Below are 15741 nucleotides of genomic sequence, written 5' to 3'. Positions count from 1 at the left end.
AGAAATAAATCCACAGGCCTACAGCCAGCTGATATTCGACAAAGGAGCCAAAGACATACAATGGAAGAAACACAGCCTCTTCAACCACTGGTGCTGGGAAAACTGGGCAGCCACATGCAGAAAACTAAAAGTGGACCCCAGCCTATCACCATGCACCAACATCAACTCAAAATGGATTAAAGACCTTAACATTAAACCTGAATCTTTGAAACTACTGCAGGACAGAGTAGGAGAGACACTTGAACTAATAGGCACAGGAAGGAACTTCCTGAACAGAGTCCCAGGGTCACAACAAGTTGGAGAGAGACTCGACAAATGGGACTACCTTAAAATAAAAAGCTTCTGCACAGATAAAGCTATCGCAACCAAGCTAGAAAGACAACCAACTAATTGGGAAAAAATATTTACCAGCAATATATCAGACAAGGGGTTAACATCCTGTATATACAGGGAACTCAAGAAACTAATCCCTCCCAAACCTAACAAACCAATTACTAAATGGGCAAGGGAACTAAAGAGGGACTTCTCAAATGAAGAAATAAAAATGGCAAAGAAACACATGAGGAAATGTTCATCATCCCTGGTGGTGAAGGAAATGCAAATAAAGACAACCCTGAGATACCACCTTACCCCAGTCAGAATGTCCCACATCCACAAATCAGCCAACGACAAATGCTGGAGGGGATGTGGAGAACGAGGAACGCTATTACACTGCTGGTGGGAATGTACACTTATACAACCACTTTGGAAAGCAGTCTGGAGGGTCCTTAGAAAGCTAAGGATTGACCTCCCTTACGACCCAGTCATACCACTTCTAGGCATCTACCCTGAACAACAGGAACCAATATACAAGGACACGTGCACCACCATGTTTATTGCAGCACTGTTCGCAATAGCTAGGATATGGAAACAACCTAGATGCCCCACCACAGATGAATGGATCCAAAAATTGTGGTATCTATACACAATGGAGTATTATGCAGCCATTAGAAATGACAAAATAATGGCATTTGCAGGGAAATGGATGGAGCTAGAAGGAATCATGTTGAGCGAGGTAAGCCAAGAACGAACAGACAAACAGTACATGGTCTCCCTGATAAGTGGATGCTAAATCCAAAATGTTAGGTGATACAACAAAATTAACAAGACTTAAGAAACAAAGAACTCCCACTCAACTGGTTGAACCACTACCAAATATCCCCATGCTGCTGATCACATATATGGTATATAACATGTGAGCACCGTTATATATTACAGACTGTGATAGACAATTTGCTCCAGGAAAGTTAGAATGAACTTGTGACTTTAAATGAGCATCATTATTCCACAATACTGTGAATTTCTGGAAATTAAGTAATCACTTAATCACAATCAAAAAAAAAAAAAAAAAAAGAACCTCGGGGAAGGGAGGGAGGGAGGTGATGGTAGGGGGAAAACAATGGAGGGGGTAACAATGTTCAAGAGGAAGTGTACTCATTACCTCACTCATGTAACTGTAACCCTCTGTATAGTATCTTTACAATAAAAAAATTAAAAAAAAAAAAAAAGAATAACCAAATGGGAGCAGGGAAGATGGCTCAGTGGAAGAGCGCTTGCCTTGCATGCCTGAGGCCCTGGGTTTGATTCCTCAGCACCACATAAGCAAAAAGAAAATAGCCGGAAGTGGCGCTGTGGCTCAAGTGGTAGAGCACTAGCCTTGAGCTGAAGAGCTGAGGACAGCGCCCAGGCCTAGAGTTCAGACAACCGGACCCGCCCCCCCCCCCCCCAAAAAAAAGAATAACCAAATGCGGGGGCTAGGAAGGTGGCTCAGTGGTAGAGCACCTGCCTTGCATGCATGAGGCCCTGGGTTCGATTCCTCAGCACCAAATAAGCAGAAAAAAAAAAAAAAAAGCTGGAAGTGGCACTATGGCTCAAGTGGTAGAGTGCTAGCCTTGGGATGAAGAGCTGAAGGACAGAACCCAAGCCCAGAGTTCAGGCCGCACAACCGGACCCCCCACCCCCCAAAAAAAGTAAATAAAAATTTTAAAAAAAGAAAAGAATAACCAAATGGGGGCTGGGAAAGTATCTCAGTGGTAGAGTGCTTGCCTTGCATGCCCAAGGCCCTCGGTTTGATTCCTCAGCACCACATAAGCAGAAAAAGCCAGAAGGGGCACTAGCCTTGAGCCGAATAGCTGAGGAACAGCGTCCAGGCCCAGAGTTCAGGCCCCATGACTGGGGTGGGGGATAAGGGGGGGAGGGAAGAATAACCAAATGCAAAAAGGATCTGAGGGTGTAAATTGAGTGGGAGAGCACCTATCTAGCAAGCATGAGCCCTGAGTTTCATCCTCAGTACCACTTACAACCCCTACAAAAATGATGGAAAAGATAAACATGAAAGAGATACTGCAAGAAATGGAGCACTGCAGAAATCAAACAGGCATGAGTGGGCAGGCCATGACAGAGTAAGTTAGGAGATGAATGTGCTTAAAGCAAAGTACCTATCTATTCCTGAAGGATTCTGTTGCTACAGTCTCTTCTATACTGTTCTACCTCAATAATACATATATGGCTAGAAAATTAAAAGAATCGCCAGGCGCTGGTGGCTCACCCCTGTAATCCTAGCTACTCAGGAGGCTGAGATCTGAGGATCGCGGTTCAAAGCCAGCCCGGGCAGGAGAGACCGTGAGACCGTGAGACTCCTATCTCCAATAAACCACCAGAAAACCGGAAGTGGCGCTGTAGCTCAAGTGGTAGAGCGCTTGCCTTGAGCTAAAGAGCTGAGGGACAGCGCCCAGGCCCAGAGTTCAAGCCCCACGACCCACCAAAAAAAAAAAAAAAAGAAAGAAAATTAAAAGAATCAAACCAGGCAGTGGAAGACATCTGAAATCTCAGTACTTTGGGGACCCAGGCAAGAAAATTGAAAGTTCAAGATTATCTTGAGAAAGCTGAAACATATTTTGTCAGTGAGGGATGGCAAAGTGTGGGGGGGGGAGGGGAGAGAGGGAATAAAAGTAGAGAGGAAGGGTGGGCAAATATAGTCAAATAGTCATTATATTCAATATACAAAAATGAATATGGAACCAAGAAACTTGAAGAGAGTGATGGGGTTGAGAGAGATGAATGATAGAAGAGGTGACACTCATCAAGAGGTATTATACTTATATGCTGATATGCTGAATTCCTGTGGTGCTGTGGCTGAAAGTAGTAGAGCCCTCACTTTAAGTGAAAAAGCTCAGGGACAGTGCCCAGGTCCTGAATACAAACCCCACAACCAACCCAAAAACAAAAAAAAAAAATCTAAGTTTATTGTAGAAGCACATCATATGTGATTTTTTTTGTTATGACTGACTTTTGTTTGTTTTTATTTGCTTATGGTGTTGAAAATCAAACCTAGACCTTGTGTATGTTAGGCAAGTACTCTGTCACTGACTTTTATTTCTAGCCTGACAGATTGTTTAATGAATCCTTTTATTAAAACTGATTGTAAACTAGTCTGGATATCCAAGACTTAATCATTCTTGCATACTTACATATCTGGTTTAACAAAATTTTTGTTTGCTTTTGTTTTGCTGGTCCTGGGGCTTCAACTCAGGGCCTGGGCTCTGTCCCTGAGCCTCTCTGTGCCCAAGGCTAGCACTCTACCACTTAAGCCACAGCACCATTTCTGGCTTTTTCTGTTTATGTGGTACTGAGGAATCAAACCCAGGGCTTCATGCATGCTAGGCAAGCACTCTACCACTAAGCCACATTCCAGCCCTCAAAAAAATCTTAAGGACACCCATAATTCTGAGTCTGATTACTTATATATTTAGGTAATCTTACTAGCTCCCGTAAAGTAGACAATATATCATTCCAAACCAACACAAGGAACACTTCCTTGGGTGCAATGATTAGAGCTTTCCAGAGAAGATCGGATCTCTATATATGTAAGACTTAGCCACATTTCTTCCCAGCCTGTAAATCCTTACAAACCATGAGACACTATTAACTGAAGCTGAGGCCAGCTAATAGCAAATTTTGTCTTATATAATTGAAAAACTCAAATGTAGAAAAGTTAAGTTGTCCTTTGAGTGACTAATAGGGCCCATCCTTATCAGCAGAGAAAGGATGGTCCAGTATCTCTCCTTTAAGCAATTTCATTTATGTTCTAATGCAGCTTTTTGGCAAATACAGAAGATGATTTGTTCAGTAGGTAAACAATGGCTGGAAAAGAGTAAGACAATGACTTGATTAGTTAGCTCCATCCATCACTGGATTTGAAATGACCGGGAGGTTTTTGAAGGTATTCTAAAACACAAGAAGTTTCAGGACAAGCCGGGCGCTGGTGGCTCACGCCTGTAATCCTAGCTACTCAGGAGGCTGAGATCTGAGGATCGCGGTTCAAAGCCAGCCCGGGCAGGAGAGACTGTGAAACTCCTATCTCCAATAAACCACCAGAAAACCGGAAGTGGCGCTGTAGCTCAAGTGGTAGAGCGCTCGCCTTGAGCTGAAGAGCTGAGGGACAGCACTCAGGCCCAGAGTTCAAGCCCACGACCGACAAAAAAAAAAAAAAAAAAGAAGTTTCAGGACAAAGAATTGTCCATGGGATCTTAACATGACATAATTTGTAACAGAAGATATTAATAGTAACTTACCTGGGCCATGGTTTAGGAATTTAATAATGTGTCAGTTTTATTTGCCAGAAGCAGAAAGTCCACAAAGGCTGAAGCTAGAAGAAAACAAGTCCATAAGAGACAGACTTAAGATTTTCTCAAATGATGCCAATTGTTTCCCCAGAGATAGACAAGATTTTCTCAGATGATGGCAATTGTTTCCCCGTTGATCTCTTACACTCTTACACACACACACACACACACACACACACACACACACACACACACACACACACACACACACACACACACACACACACACACACACACACACACACACAGAGTTTAGATAAATCTAATCCTCTAAATCATCTAAACCCCAGAGTCTCCTTTAAATTCTTCAAAGCCTACTTGGATTCACCAGACATAAAGAGAAAAATTTGGCAGGCTCTGATTAAGAATTCTATTAGGGTTGGGGAGGCTGTTTGGAATCCCAGCAGAGGGGAGTGTGAGGCAGGATGAGGTCAGTTGGGGCTGGGGCTACAAAACCAGAAGACACATGAAAAAAAATAAAGATAAACGAAAACAAGTGACTTAGAATACAAGAGCATGAGTCTCATGTGCTTTGATTTGGCTTCTTAAAAAACAATTCCCTTCACAAGTAGCTCTTTTTGAGTGTGGGGCAGAGTGAGAGATGGTAGGAAGTGCTGCAATACTAGGGCTTGACCTCAGGGGTCTGTCCCTGGCTTTTTGCTCAAGTCTAGTCTTCTATCCCATGAGCCAAAACTCCACTTCTGGCTTTCAGTTGGAGATGAGGGCTGGGAAGGTGGCTCAGTGGTAGAGTGCTTGCCTTGCATGCATGAGGCCCTGAGTTCGATTCCTCAGCACCACATAAGCACAAAAGCCAGAAGTGGTGCTGTGGCTCAAGTGGTAGAGCGCTAGCCTTGAGCTGAAGAGCTGAGGGACAGCGCCCAGGCCCAGAGTTCAGGCCCCACGACCGACAAAAGAAAAAAAAGGAGATAAAAGTCTCATGGATTTTCCTGCTCAGGCTAGCTTCGAACTGTGATGCTCCGATTGCAGCCTCCTGAGTAGGTGGGATTACAGGGGTGAGCAGACACCTGACTCCAGTCTTAACGTTCCGATCCCACAGTGGGGGCTGAACCTCTTTGCCGGGAGTCACTTCCAGGGCGCTCAAGTGATCACCGGGGCTTTTCCTCTAACTGCAGGCGACACAGAAGACAGGACTACGGCCGAGGCCACAACGGCTTTTGTCCGACGCGTTATGACGTCACACGCAGGCCTGCCACGCCCACCGGCGCGCGCACTTCAACCAACCGCCCCTCTCATACCAGCGGACGTGGGGCACGAGCGGCCCCCGACAATTTCCCGGTGTGCAGTGTCTCCCCTCTCTCCTTACCCCGCCGCGTTTGCTATGGGGTCGCCAGGGCTGTTTCGCTCGTAGAGCCGAGCCTGTCTCTAGGCGACGCGCAGTTGCAGCGGAGGCTCCAAAGCGGGAACGGCTCGTAGATCCGGGGACCTAACGTACAGAACCGCACGCGGGGGTTGCCGGGAGGGCCAGTGGGGCGCACTGATTGCGCAGGCGCTGGGACCACTCAGGGGGCGGGGCGGGGCTGCGCTTCTCAAGGGTGGAAGCGGAGGAGATGGTCCCGCCCTGGTGACCCTGGGCAAACTGATCCTGTCCCCGCGGTCCGTGCAGGAGCAGAGGAGGGGCGCAGACAGCGCTCCGGGGAGCCAGCTGGGTTCTTTGGCTTGTGATTGGAATTGTGTGTGTGAGAGGGAACCTCACTGTGAACCTTCTCTGTCTCATTGGCTAGACAACTCTCCTCTCTTCCCTCTCCCTCCTCAGCAGAAATGATGGATGGTGGTGTGGGCAACTTTCTCAATTCTGAAAGACAAATGTCAGAAATGGTGCCCATGGCTCACTCTCTCTCCCTCCTTGGCTAGCTCTCTGTCTCTGCATGTCTCTCTTGTGGCTCTACCACAGCCAGGAGCTGGTGGATCAGGCCTGTAATTTTGGCCGAAGGCTGAAATCTGAGGATTCACAGTTCAAAGCTAGCTTAGGGCAGGAGTCTGTGAGACTTATCTCCAATTAACCAGCAAAAAGCTGAGGGTGGACCTGTGGCTCAAGTGGTAGAGTGCCAGCCTGGAGTGAAAATGCCAAGGGATAGTGAGTGCCCAGGCCAGCCTGGACTGATGGGCATGCATGGGCACGGGTGCACACACACCAGAAACCTCTACTATAACACGAGCATCCAGTCAAGGTTTTGCTAGATTTATTTTCCTTGGTTAATCAGTGTGTATCTTTGAAATATGTGACTGTATTTCTAATGTGTTCCTACAGGCTGTGAGTATCTGGATGTTTTGATATGAGCCTTCCTTTTTTTTTTTTTTTCTGGAGGGGGGGTGTCCGGTCATGGGGCCTGAACTCTGGGCCTGGGCGCTGTCCCCCAGTTCTTCAGCTCAAGGCTAGCACTCTACCATTTGAGCCACAACGCCACTTCTGGCTTTTTTTTTCTGTTTATGTGGTGCTGAGGAATTGAACTCAGGGCCTCAAGCATGCAAGGCAAGTGCTCTACCACTGAGCCACCTTCCCAGCCCCAAGCCTTCCTTTCCTTGAATCTGACTCAAAGGGAAAAACCATTTGGGGAGAAAATTGTGTATTTATTTTAATTTAACCAAAGGTTTACTGTGGAAAAGAATACAGAGTAAATCATAGAATAAGATTTTTAAAATAATTCATGTTATGGACCACTTGATTTAGTTCTTTCCCAGATTCTTAGGTTAAGATGACTTGTTTAGGAGCTCTAGACTAAGAAAAAAGACATTTAAGAAGCTCTAGATTAAGAAAAAAATTGTTAGCACTGGAGATGTGACTTTGAGAGCAAGTAGGTTCTTAGGGTGTTTTTTTTTTGGTCGGTCCTGGAACTTGAACTCTGGGCTTGGGTACTGTCCCTGAGCTCCACAGCTCAAGGCTAGCGCTCTATCACTTTGAGCCACAGCAACACTTCCGGTTTTCTGGTAGCTCATTGGAGATAAGAGTCTCACAGATTTTCCTGCCCAGGCTGACTTTGAACTGCGGTCCTCAGATCTCAGCCTCCTGAGTAGCTGGGATTATAGGCACGAGCCACTGGCACCCGGCAGCTCTGAATTTTAATCCTATTACTGCCAAATAGAAAAAAGTAAGAGAAGCAATATGGCTAAAGTAAGACAAGGCCTCACCATGTATCCCAGGCAGGCTTTGAACTCAAAATCTGCTTCCACCTTTCAAATTTATAGTTCATTTGTATTAATAATGATTTCTCAGAACATAACCCGTAGCTTGATTGTGTTCTATGTGGTATTTGAGTTAGGAGGGCAGAATTGGTTACCCAGATAAAATGGCACGTGAAGCTTAAAAATATTGAATGAATCTGCTGCAAACACAGAATTAATATAAAAACCATTATTTCTAGTGGAAATATAGGCTTAGTTTCCTTGAAGGAGAGAAATATATTCATGACATATTTCTTTTTTTTGGTTGTGGGGGCTGAACTCTGGGCCTGGGAGATGTCCCTCAGCTCTTCAGCTCAAGGCTAGCACTCTACCACTTGAACCACAGTGCCACTTCTGGCTTTTTCTGCTTATGTAGTGCTGAGGAATTGAACCCAGGGCCTCATGCATGCAAGGCAAGCACTCTACCACTGAGCCACCTTCCCAGCCCTCATGACATAGTTCTATAGTTGAAAAAGACCTAGTACAAAGATTTGCCTGTGGTGAAGGTCCAGGAAGACATTGTAGTTTATCCATAACTACATTTTAGCATGCATAGTGCCAAACAGCTGAAAAAACTCCAATGCCTACCAGTAGGGGTTAATAAAGTGATATTACAGTAGCCAATAGGTTGAGTGGGAATTAATAAAGCCATATTACAGTAGCCAGTAAGACAGCATTATGATTACAGAGTCTAGCATCTTTACTATGTGGGGAGTTGCTTAGGAATGTTTTTACAAAGAAACCACAGAATTTTGCATAGAGCAAAAACAGGCCATCTTCAAAAATTAAAAAGGCTCACATCTATAATTCTAACTACTCAGAGGCCTGAGATTTGAGGATGAAGATTTGAAGCCTGACCAGGCAGGAAAGTCAGTAAGATTCGCATCTCCAATTAACCAGCTAAAAGCCAGAAGTATGGCTGAAGCGCTAGGGCACCAGCCTTAAGAGAAAAACTAGCCAGGCGTTGGTGGCTCACACCTGTAATCCTAGCTACTCAGGAGACTGAGATCTGAGGCTCATGGTTCAAAGCCAGCCTGGGCAGGAAAGTCTGTGATACTCATCTCCAATTAACCACCAGAAAATCAGAAGTGGCACTGTGGCTCAAGTGGTAGAGCTTTAGCCTTGAATGAAAGAGCTCAGGGACAGCAACCAGGCACTTAGTTCAAGCCTCCTGACTGAAAAAAAAAAAGAGAAAAGCTAAGAGACAGTGTTCAGGCCCTGAGTTCAAGCCAAAAGTACAACTCAAAAAAGTTACTTCTCCCAGTTATTTTTTTAAAAATAGTTTACAAACCGTGATAGAAAGAGATACACTTTACAAGTCACATGAATTCAAGATGGCTTAAAATGGTAATACAATAGTTACAAGAAAGTTACAGAAAAAATGGCAACTACAAGTTTTCATTTTTGCATGACTCCTGGTTTTTGAAAAGGTTAGAAGGAGGCTGGTTGGTAGAGTGGTGGTTAGAGTACCTGCCTCACACAGCACAGGCCTTGTTTTGTTCAAACCCCAGCATCACTAGAAAAGGTGAAGAAAAGATTAGAAGAGTCAAAAGTGTCTTAAAAAGTATTTGTTAGACTAAATAAAGTCAAGAGAAGTATAAATTTATATTACAAAAGTTATAAAATATATTCTATTCAATGGGTGTTTTCACAACAGCTTTCTTCAACTGAATAAGCTGTACTCAACAAGTAAAATGTTTTTAGATTCTTCTATCTAAAGGGGTCATTAGAAACACAAATTCTCTTTAGATGGAATTGTTCTGAACCTTCCCATGATAGAAAGATAAACTTTACTTACAGTGACATAAATTTAAGTACTGGCCCATTACCAGTACAAATTTTGATGCTGGAGAAGTTGTGAGCCATAATCAAAGTTTTTCTCACATTCTCTATATTCATAAAGTTTCTCACCAGCGTGGACTCGATGATGGCTGATCAGCTGTGAACTCTGAGAATAAGCCTTCCCACATATCTTACATTCATAGGGTTTCTCTCCAGTATGAATCCTCTGATGTCGAGTAAGATCAGAGCCAGAACGAAAAGCCTTCTCACACTGCTTACATTCGTAGGGCTTCTCACCTGTGTGTATCCTCTGATGTTTAATAAGTTGAGAACTCTGACTAAAGGCATTCCCACATTCCTTGCATTCATAGGGCTTCTCTCCAGTGTGAATTCTCTGATGCTGAGTAAAATTTGACCCACTACTGAAAGCCTTCCCACATTCCTTACATTCGTAGGGCTTCTCACCAGTGTGGATTCGCTGATGGCGAGTAAAATTGGAACCACTACTGAAAGCCTTCCCACATTCCTTACATTCGTAGGGTTTCTCACCAGTGTGAATTCGATGATGTCGAGTGAGGTCAGAGCCACAAATAAAGGTTTTCCCACATTCTTTACATTCAAAGGGTTTCTTGCCAGTGTGAATTTTCTCATGATGAGCCAGTCTTGAGGGGTGCCTAAAGGCCTTACCACATTCCTTGCATTCATAGGGCTTCTCTATGGTATGAATTATCTCATGGGGAGTTAGGTGTGAGCCAGGCCTAAAGGATTTCCTGTTTTCTTCTGTGGCACAGTATTTCTCTTTATTATTAATGATGTGCTGGAGTGTGAAGGATGGATGCTGACTGAAAGAGGGCATGTCATCAGAAGTGATTATCAGCTCACTGAAATGCTTCATCTGGGAGCCAGGGTGCTTCTCTATCTGGCCATTACACTCCCATTCATCTTGGCAACCTGAGTCTGAAATGTCACCTTTTGCAAGTCTTCCCATGAGTTCCCATGGGGATAAGCCTACTTCACAAATTTCCTTCTGCAGAAATGATTTCTTGGTCTCATGTGATTCCAAGACTGAAAGAGAGAATGAAAGCAGTCACTTAGAGTTTTGTAATTTCGGAGGAGTGCAACTTTAATTGAAATGGGAAAATTAGCCAGGTGCTGGGAGCTCACATGTATAGTCTTAGCTACCTAGGAAGCTGAGATGTGTAGATGAATTGTTTGAAGCCAGCCCTGGGCAAACAAATCTAAGAGAATTTTAGGTCCAATTAGCCAGCAAAAAAGCTGTATTTGCAGTGGTAGATCAAGTTGTACATCTCCTGCCTTGAGAAAAAAAGGCTTAGCAAGAGAAGGCCCTAAATTCAAGGCTCAGTACTGACATCAATAAAATGGGGAGAGGCTGATTAATTTGAATTTTTTAAAAATAGGTAAAAAGAAGAGCTGATAAGGGGAAAAACCCAAAAAAGCTGTCAAGTATGCAATACATACTAAGCTAATATTGTGGAATTAACTATCTGAAATAAAGAAGATACTTAAAATTGTACTGTCATCAGATAAAAACCCATGCTGCAACTTTCCTCTGATAGCTACAAGGTATTAAATCTTTATTGTCAAAGTGGAGGGCAGAATAAAAATCAACACCTTAAATCACATTTTCAGTTAAACTGCCAGACGTGGCAGCAATCAAAGCAACTAGCCAAGCACTGGTGGTTTACAACTGCAATCCTAACCACTTGAGAGTCTGAGATCTGAGAAGCAAGGTTAGAATCCAGCCTAGACAAAAAGTCTTTGAGGCTGAGCAACGGTGGCTCGTGCCTGTAATACTAGCTAGTAAGGTGGCTGAGATCTGAGATCAAGGTTCCAAGTCAGCCGGGGCAGGAAAGTCCCGGAGACTCTTATTTCCAATTAATCACCTGAAAACTGGAAGTGGTGCTGTGGTTCAAGTGGTAGAGTGATCACCTTGAGCTGAACAGCTGAGGGATAGTGCCCAGGGCCAGAATTCAAGCCCCATGACCAACAAAAAATCAACAACAACAAAAAGTTTTTGAGAGACTCTTATCTTCAATTACCATAAAACACCTGGAAGTAAAGCTGTGACTCTAGTAGTAGAGTCCTCACCTTGAGCTAAAGAGCTCAGGGACAGCTCTCAGGCCCAGAGCTCAAGCCCTAGGACCAAGAAAAATAAAAGGCTGAGATCTGAGGATCAAGGTTAGAATCCAGCCTAGACAAAAAAAATCCCAGTCTTGGGCTGGGAAGGTGGCTCAGTGGTAGAGCGCTTGCCTTGCATGCTCGAGGCCCTGGGTTCGATTCCTCAGCACCACATAAGCAAAAAGAAAAAAGCCGGAAGTGGCGCTGTGGCTCATAGTGGTAGAGCGCTAGCCTTGAGCTGAAGAGCTGAGGGACAGCGCCCAGGCCCAGAGTTCAGGCCCCACGACCGGACCCAAAAAAAAAAAAAAAAAAAATCCCAGTCTTATCTCCAATTACCATTAAAAAAAAAACAAAACCTGGAAGTAAAGCTATGGCTCAAGTGGGAGAGCACTAGCCTTGAATGCAAGAGCAAGAGGACCTAAGTTCAAGCCTCAGTACTGTCACAAAATAAACAAAATAAAAAAGATTAACTACAAAAGGGGATGAGAGCTGTAAAGGATCCAAAGCTGGATCCAAACTAAGGGAAGGGAGGAAAAGCTTAGACAGGATGAAGGAGGAACCAGCTTAGAAAGAGGAGAGAAACAGAACAGGAAAAAAGCTCGCAAGGGTTGATGGATAAGAGCAAAAGGTAAGATCATTTGAGACCTCCTTCGAGGAAGTTCCTATGTTTGACAACAGATCTGAAGACTTTAAGGGAAGTTTCCTGGGTAGCATCACAAGGAAATTGTTTCTCAACTAACCATTTGGACTGGATCCTGTCAAACGTCACCTACCTGACCACTGGCCTCTCTCCACTGTCAGCTCTCCATCCAACCAAGGCTCCTTCCCTTGCTCCAAGTACAAAATCACATGAGGTTTCGAAATGGAATGTCCTGCCAACCAAAGAAGTCATGAGTAAAGAGCAAATGGCTCACACTTGTAATCCCAGCTACTCAGCAGGCTCAGATGAGAGGATCATGGTTCAAGGCTAGCCATGGCAGGAAAATCTGTGGGACACTTATCTCTAGTAACTACCAAAAAGCCAGAAATGGTGTTGTGACTCAAAGTGGGATAACACTATCCTTGAGCAGAAAAGCTCAGGGACAGCTTCTGAGTTTAAACCCCAGGTCTGACAACACACAAAAAAAGTAGAGAGGAGGGCTGGGAAGGTGTCAGTGGTAGAGCTCTTGCCTTGCATGCATGAGGCCCTGGGTTCGATTCCTCAGCACCATATAAGCAAAAAGAAAAAAGCCGGAAGTGGCGCTGTGGCTCAAGGGGTAGAGCGCTAGCCTTGAGCTGAAGAGCTGAGGGACAGCACCCAGGCCCAGAGTTCAGGCCCCACGACCGGACCCAAAAAAAATGTTTAAAAAAAAAAAAAGTAGAGAGGAATGTATAATGGCAATACTTCAGAATTCAAGTCCATTTCCTCCCTTGTAAAGAAAGACTTAACACTGGGCCCTGGTGGTTCATCCCCATAATCCTACCTACTTAAGGAGGCTCAGATCTGAGGTTCCTGGTTTAACGCCAGCTGGAGCAGGAAAGTCCATGAGACTCTCATCTGCAACTAACCACCAGAAAACCAGAAATGGAGGTATGGCTCAAAGTTGTAGAATGCTAGCCCTGAGCAGAAAAGCTCAGAGATGGTACCCGGGCCCTGATTTCAAGCCTCACAACCAACAAAAAAAAAAAAAAAATCACAAAAAGAGGCAAAGAAAAGTACAACAGAAGTATGTAACATACTAGATTCCAAATGTCTTCCATAACTTAATGGAGTGCCTTTATTGCTAACTCTAAAATGTTTAGAACACTCCGATGGGAACAGGATGTAGAACTCCAATTTTTTTTTTGTGTCTGTGTGCTGGTACTGAAGCTTGAACTCAGGGTCTGGGCACTAGCCCTGAGCTTTTTCACTTAAGACTGGCATTCTACTACTTGAGCCACAGCTCTACTTCCAGCTTTTGGAGATAATAATCTCATGGGCATTCCTAATCAGGCTGGCTTTGAACTGTAATGTATCTCAGCCTCCTGAGTAGCTAGGATTATTAGCATGAGCACTTGCACCTGGCTTCCAACTGGTTTTTCAACTGATAGTGAGCATTTTGCATTTGAAGACCTCCTGAAATACGAATGTGAAGGGTATGGACAGACATTCTTACCCATGGAAACCAGAATGCTGTAGGTCTCAAGCATCACGTCTCTGTATAAATCTCTTTGACCATCAGTCAGGCATTCCCACTCCTCCTGAGAAAAGTCTATGGATACATCACTGAACACTACTGCCTCCTGGAACAACAACCATGTATGACTTGATTAATGAAGTGGCTCTAAATAGGAAAGACAGAACATGATTTAGAGGAAATGAAATGCCAGGAGGATAGATGGCTGCACGAGGTGGCTCATGCCTCCAATCCTATCCCATCAGGAGGGTGAAATGAGGAAGATTGCAGTTTGAAGCCAGCATGGGCAAAAAAAAGTCCATGAGAGGGGCTGGGAATGTGGCTTATTGGAAGAGTGCTTGCCTAGCATGCAGGAAGCCCTGGGTTCGATTCCTCAGTACCACCTAAGCAGAAAAAGCCAGAAGTGGCATTGTGGCTCAAGTGGTAGAGTGATACCCTTGAGCAAAAAGGAGCTCAGGGGTAGTGCCAAATCCCCAAGTTCAAGCCCCAGGATTGGCATAAAAAGAAAAAAAAAATCCATAATCTTATTTCCAATTAATTACCAAAAAGCCAGAAGTGGAGCTCTGGCTCAAGGGATAGTGCACCGGCCTTAAGGACACACACACAAAATTAAGGTACATACTCTGAATTCAAGCCCCAGTATCAGAAAAATCAACCAATCAATCAATATATCCACCAATAGAAAAGAACCTTACCTTTACAGTATGGGTAAGTACTTTGGCACTGCTTATAACTAAACTGCTGGAAAGGCTTTTTCTGTTGTTTTGTTTTTCCTCTTTTATTATTATTATTATTTTTTTGTCAGTCATGGGGCTTGAACTCTGGGCGCTGTTCCTCAACTCTTCAAGTCAAGGCTAGCACTCTACCACTTGAGCCACAGCACCACTTCTGGTTTTCTGGTGGTCAATTGGAGATAAGAGTCTCATGGACTTTCTTGTCCAGGCAGGTTTTGAACAGTGATCCTTAGATCTCAGCCTTTTGAGCAGCTAGGGTTACAGGCATGAGCCACTGGGTTTTTTGTTTGTTTTTAACAAATACAAAAAGAATCATGGGAGGCTGGGAATGTGGCTCAGCAGTAGAGTGCTTGCCTTGCATGCATGAGGCCCTGGGTTCGATTCCTCAGTACCACATAAATAGAAAGAGCCAGACATGGCACTATGGCTCAAGTGGTAGAGCATTAGCCTTGAGAGCTCAAACCTAGAGTTCAAGCCCCACGACTGAACCCCTCCCACCAAAAAAAAGAATTATTGCCGGGCGCTGGTGGCTCACGCCTGTAATCCTAGCTACTCAGGAGGCTGAGATCTGAGGATCGCGGTTCAAAGCCAGCCCGGGCAGGAAAGACTGTGAGACTCCTATCTCCAATAAACCACCAGAAAAACCGGAAGTGGCACTGTAGCTCAAGTGGTAGAGCGCTCGCCTTGAGCTGAAGAGCTGAGGGACAGCGCCTAGGCCCAGAGTTCAAGCCCCACGGCCGACCAAAAAAAAAAAAAAAAAAAGAATTATTATGAGGAAAGTAAATGTTTAAGTGGGCCTAGAGGTAAAAATGACTCTTTTGGGGCTGGGAGCACAAGTGGAGGGGCACGTGCATGGTCAGGGATATAATGCCTGCTAAGCAAGTATGTAAGTCCCTCAGGTCAAACCTCAGTGTCCAGAGTGGGAGAAATATTCTTTTTGAGTTTATTTTGTTTTGTTTTTTTGCCAGTCCTGGGGCTTGAACTCAGGGCCTTGGTACTGTCCCTGAGCTTCTTTTGCTCAAAGCTAGCACTCTACCGCTTGAGCCACAGTGCTACTTCTGGCTTTTTCTATGTATGTGGTACTGA

The 15741-nt window shown here is 44.4% G+C and overlaps 1 protein-coding gene across 1 annotated transcript in view; it reads right to left on the bottom strand.

Annotated features, from left to right (window-relative positions):
- LOC138811549 (zinc finger protein 850-like) overlaps positions 1-15741 on the bottom strand; it is a 60910-nt gene that overhangs the window by 30594 nt on the left and 14575 nt on the right. Inside the window, 3 exon segments of the mRNA XM_069999312.1 lie at positions 9760-10691; positions 12539-12637; positions 13901-14027. Of these exon segments, the coding sequence (XP_069855413.1) occupies positions 9760-10691; positions 12539-12637; positions 13901-14027 (1158 nt within the window).

This window comes from Dipodomys merriami, unplaced genomic scaffold (assembly GCF_024711535.1).
Source record: "Dipodomys merriami isolate MVZ:Mamm:240054 unplaced genomic scaffold, mDipMer1.0.p SCAF_534, whole genome shotgun sequence".
NCBI classification, from domain to species: domain Eukaryota; kingdom Metazoa; phylum Chordata; class Mammalia; order Rodentia; family Heteromyidae; genus Dipodomys; species Dipodomys merriami.
Note: the sequence above shows the minus strand (reverse complement) of the source record. Positions and strands in the feature narration are given on the sequence as shown.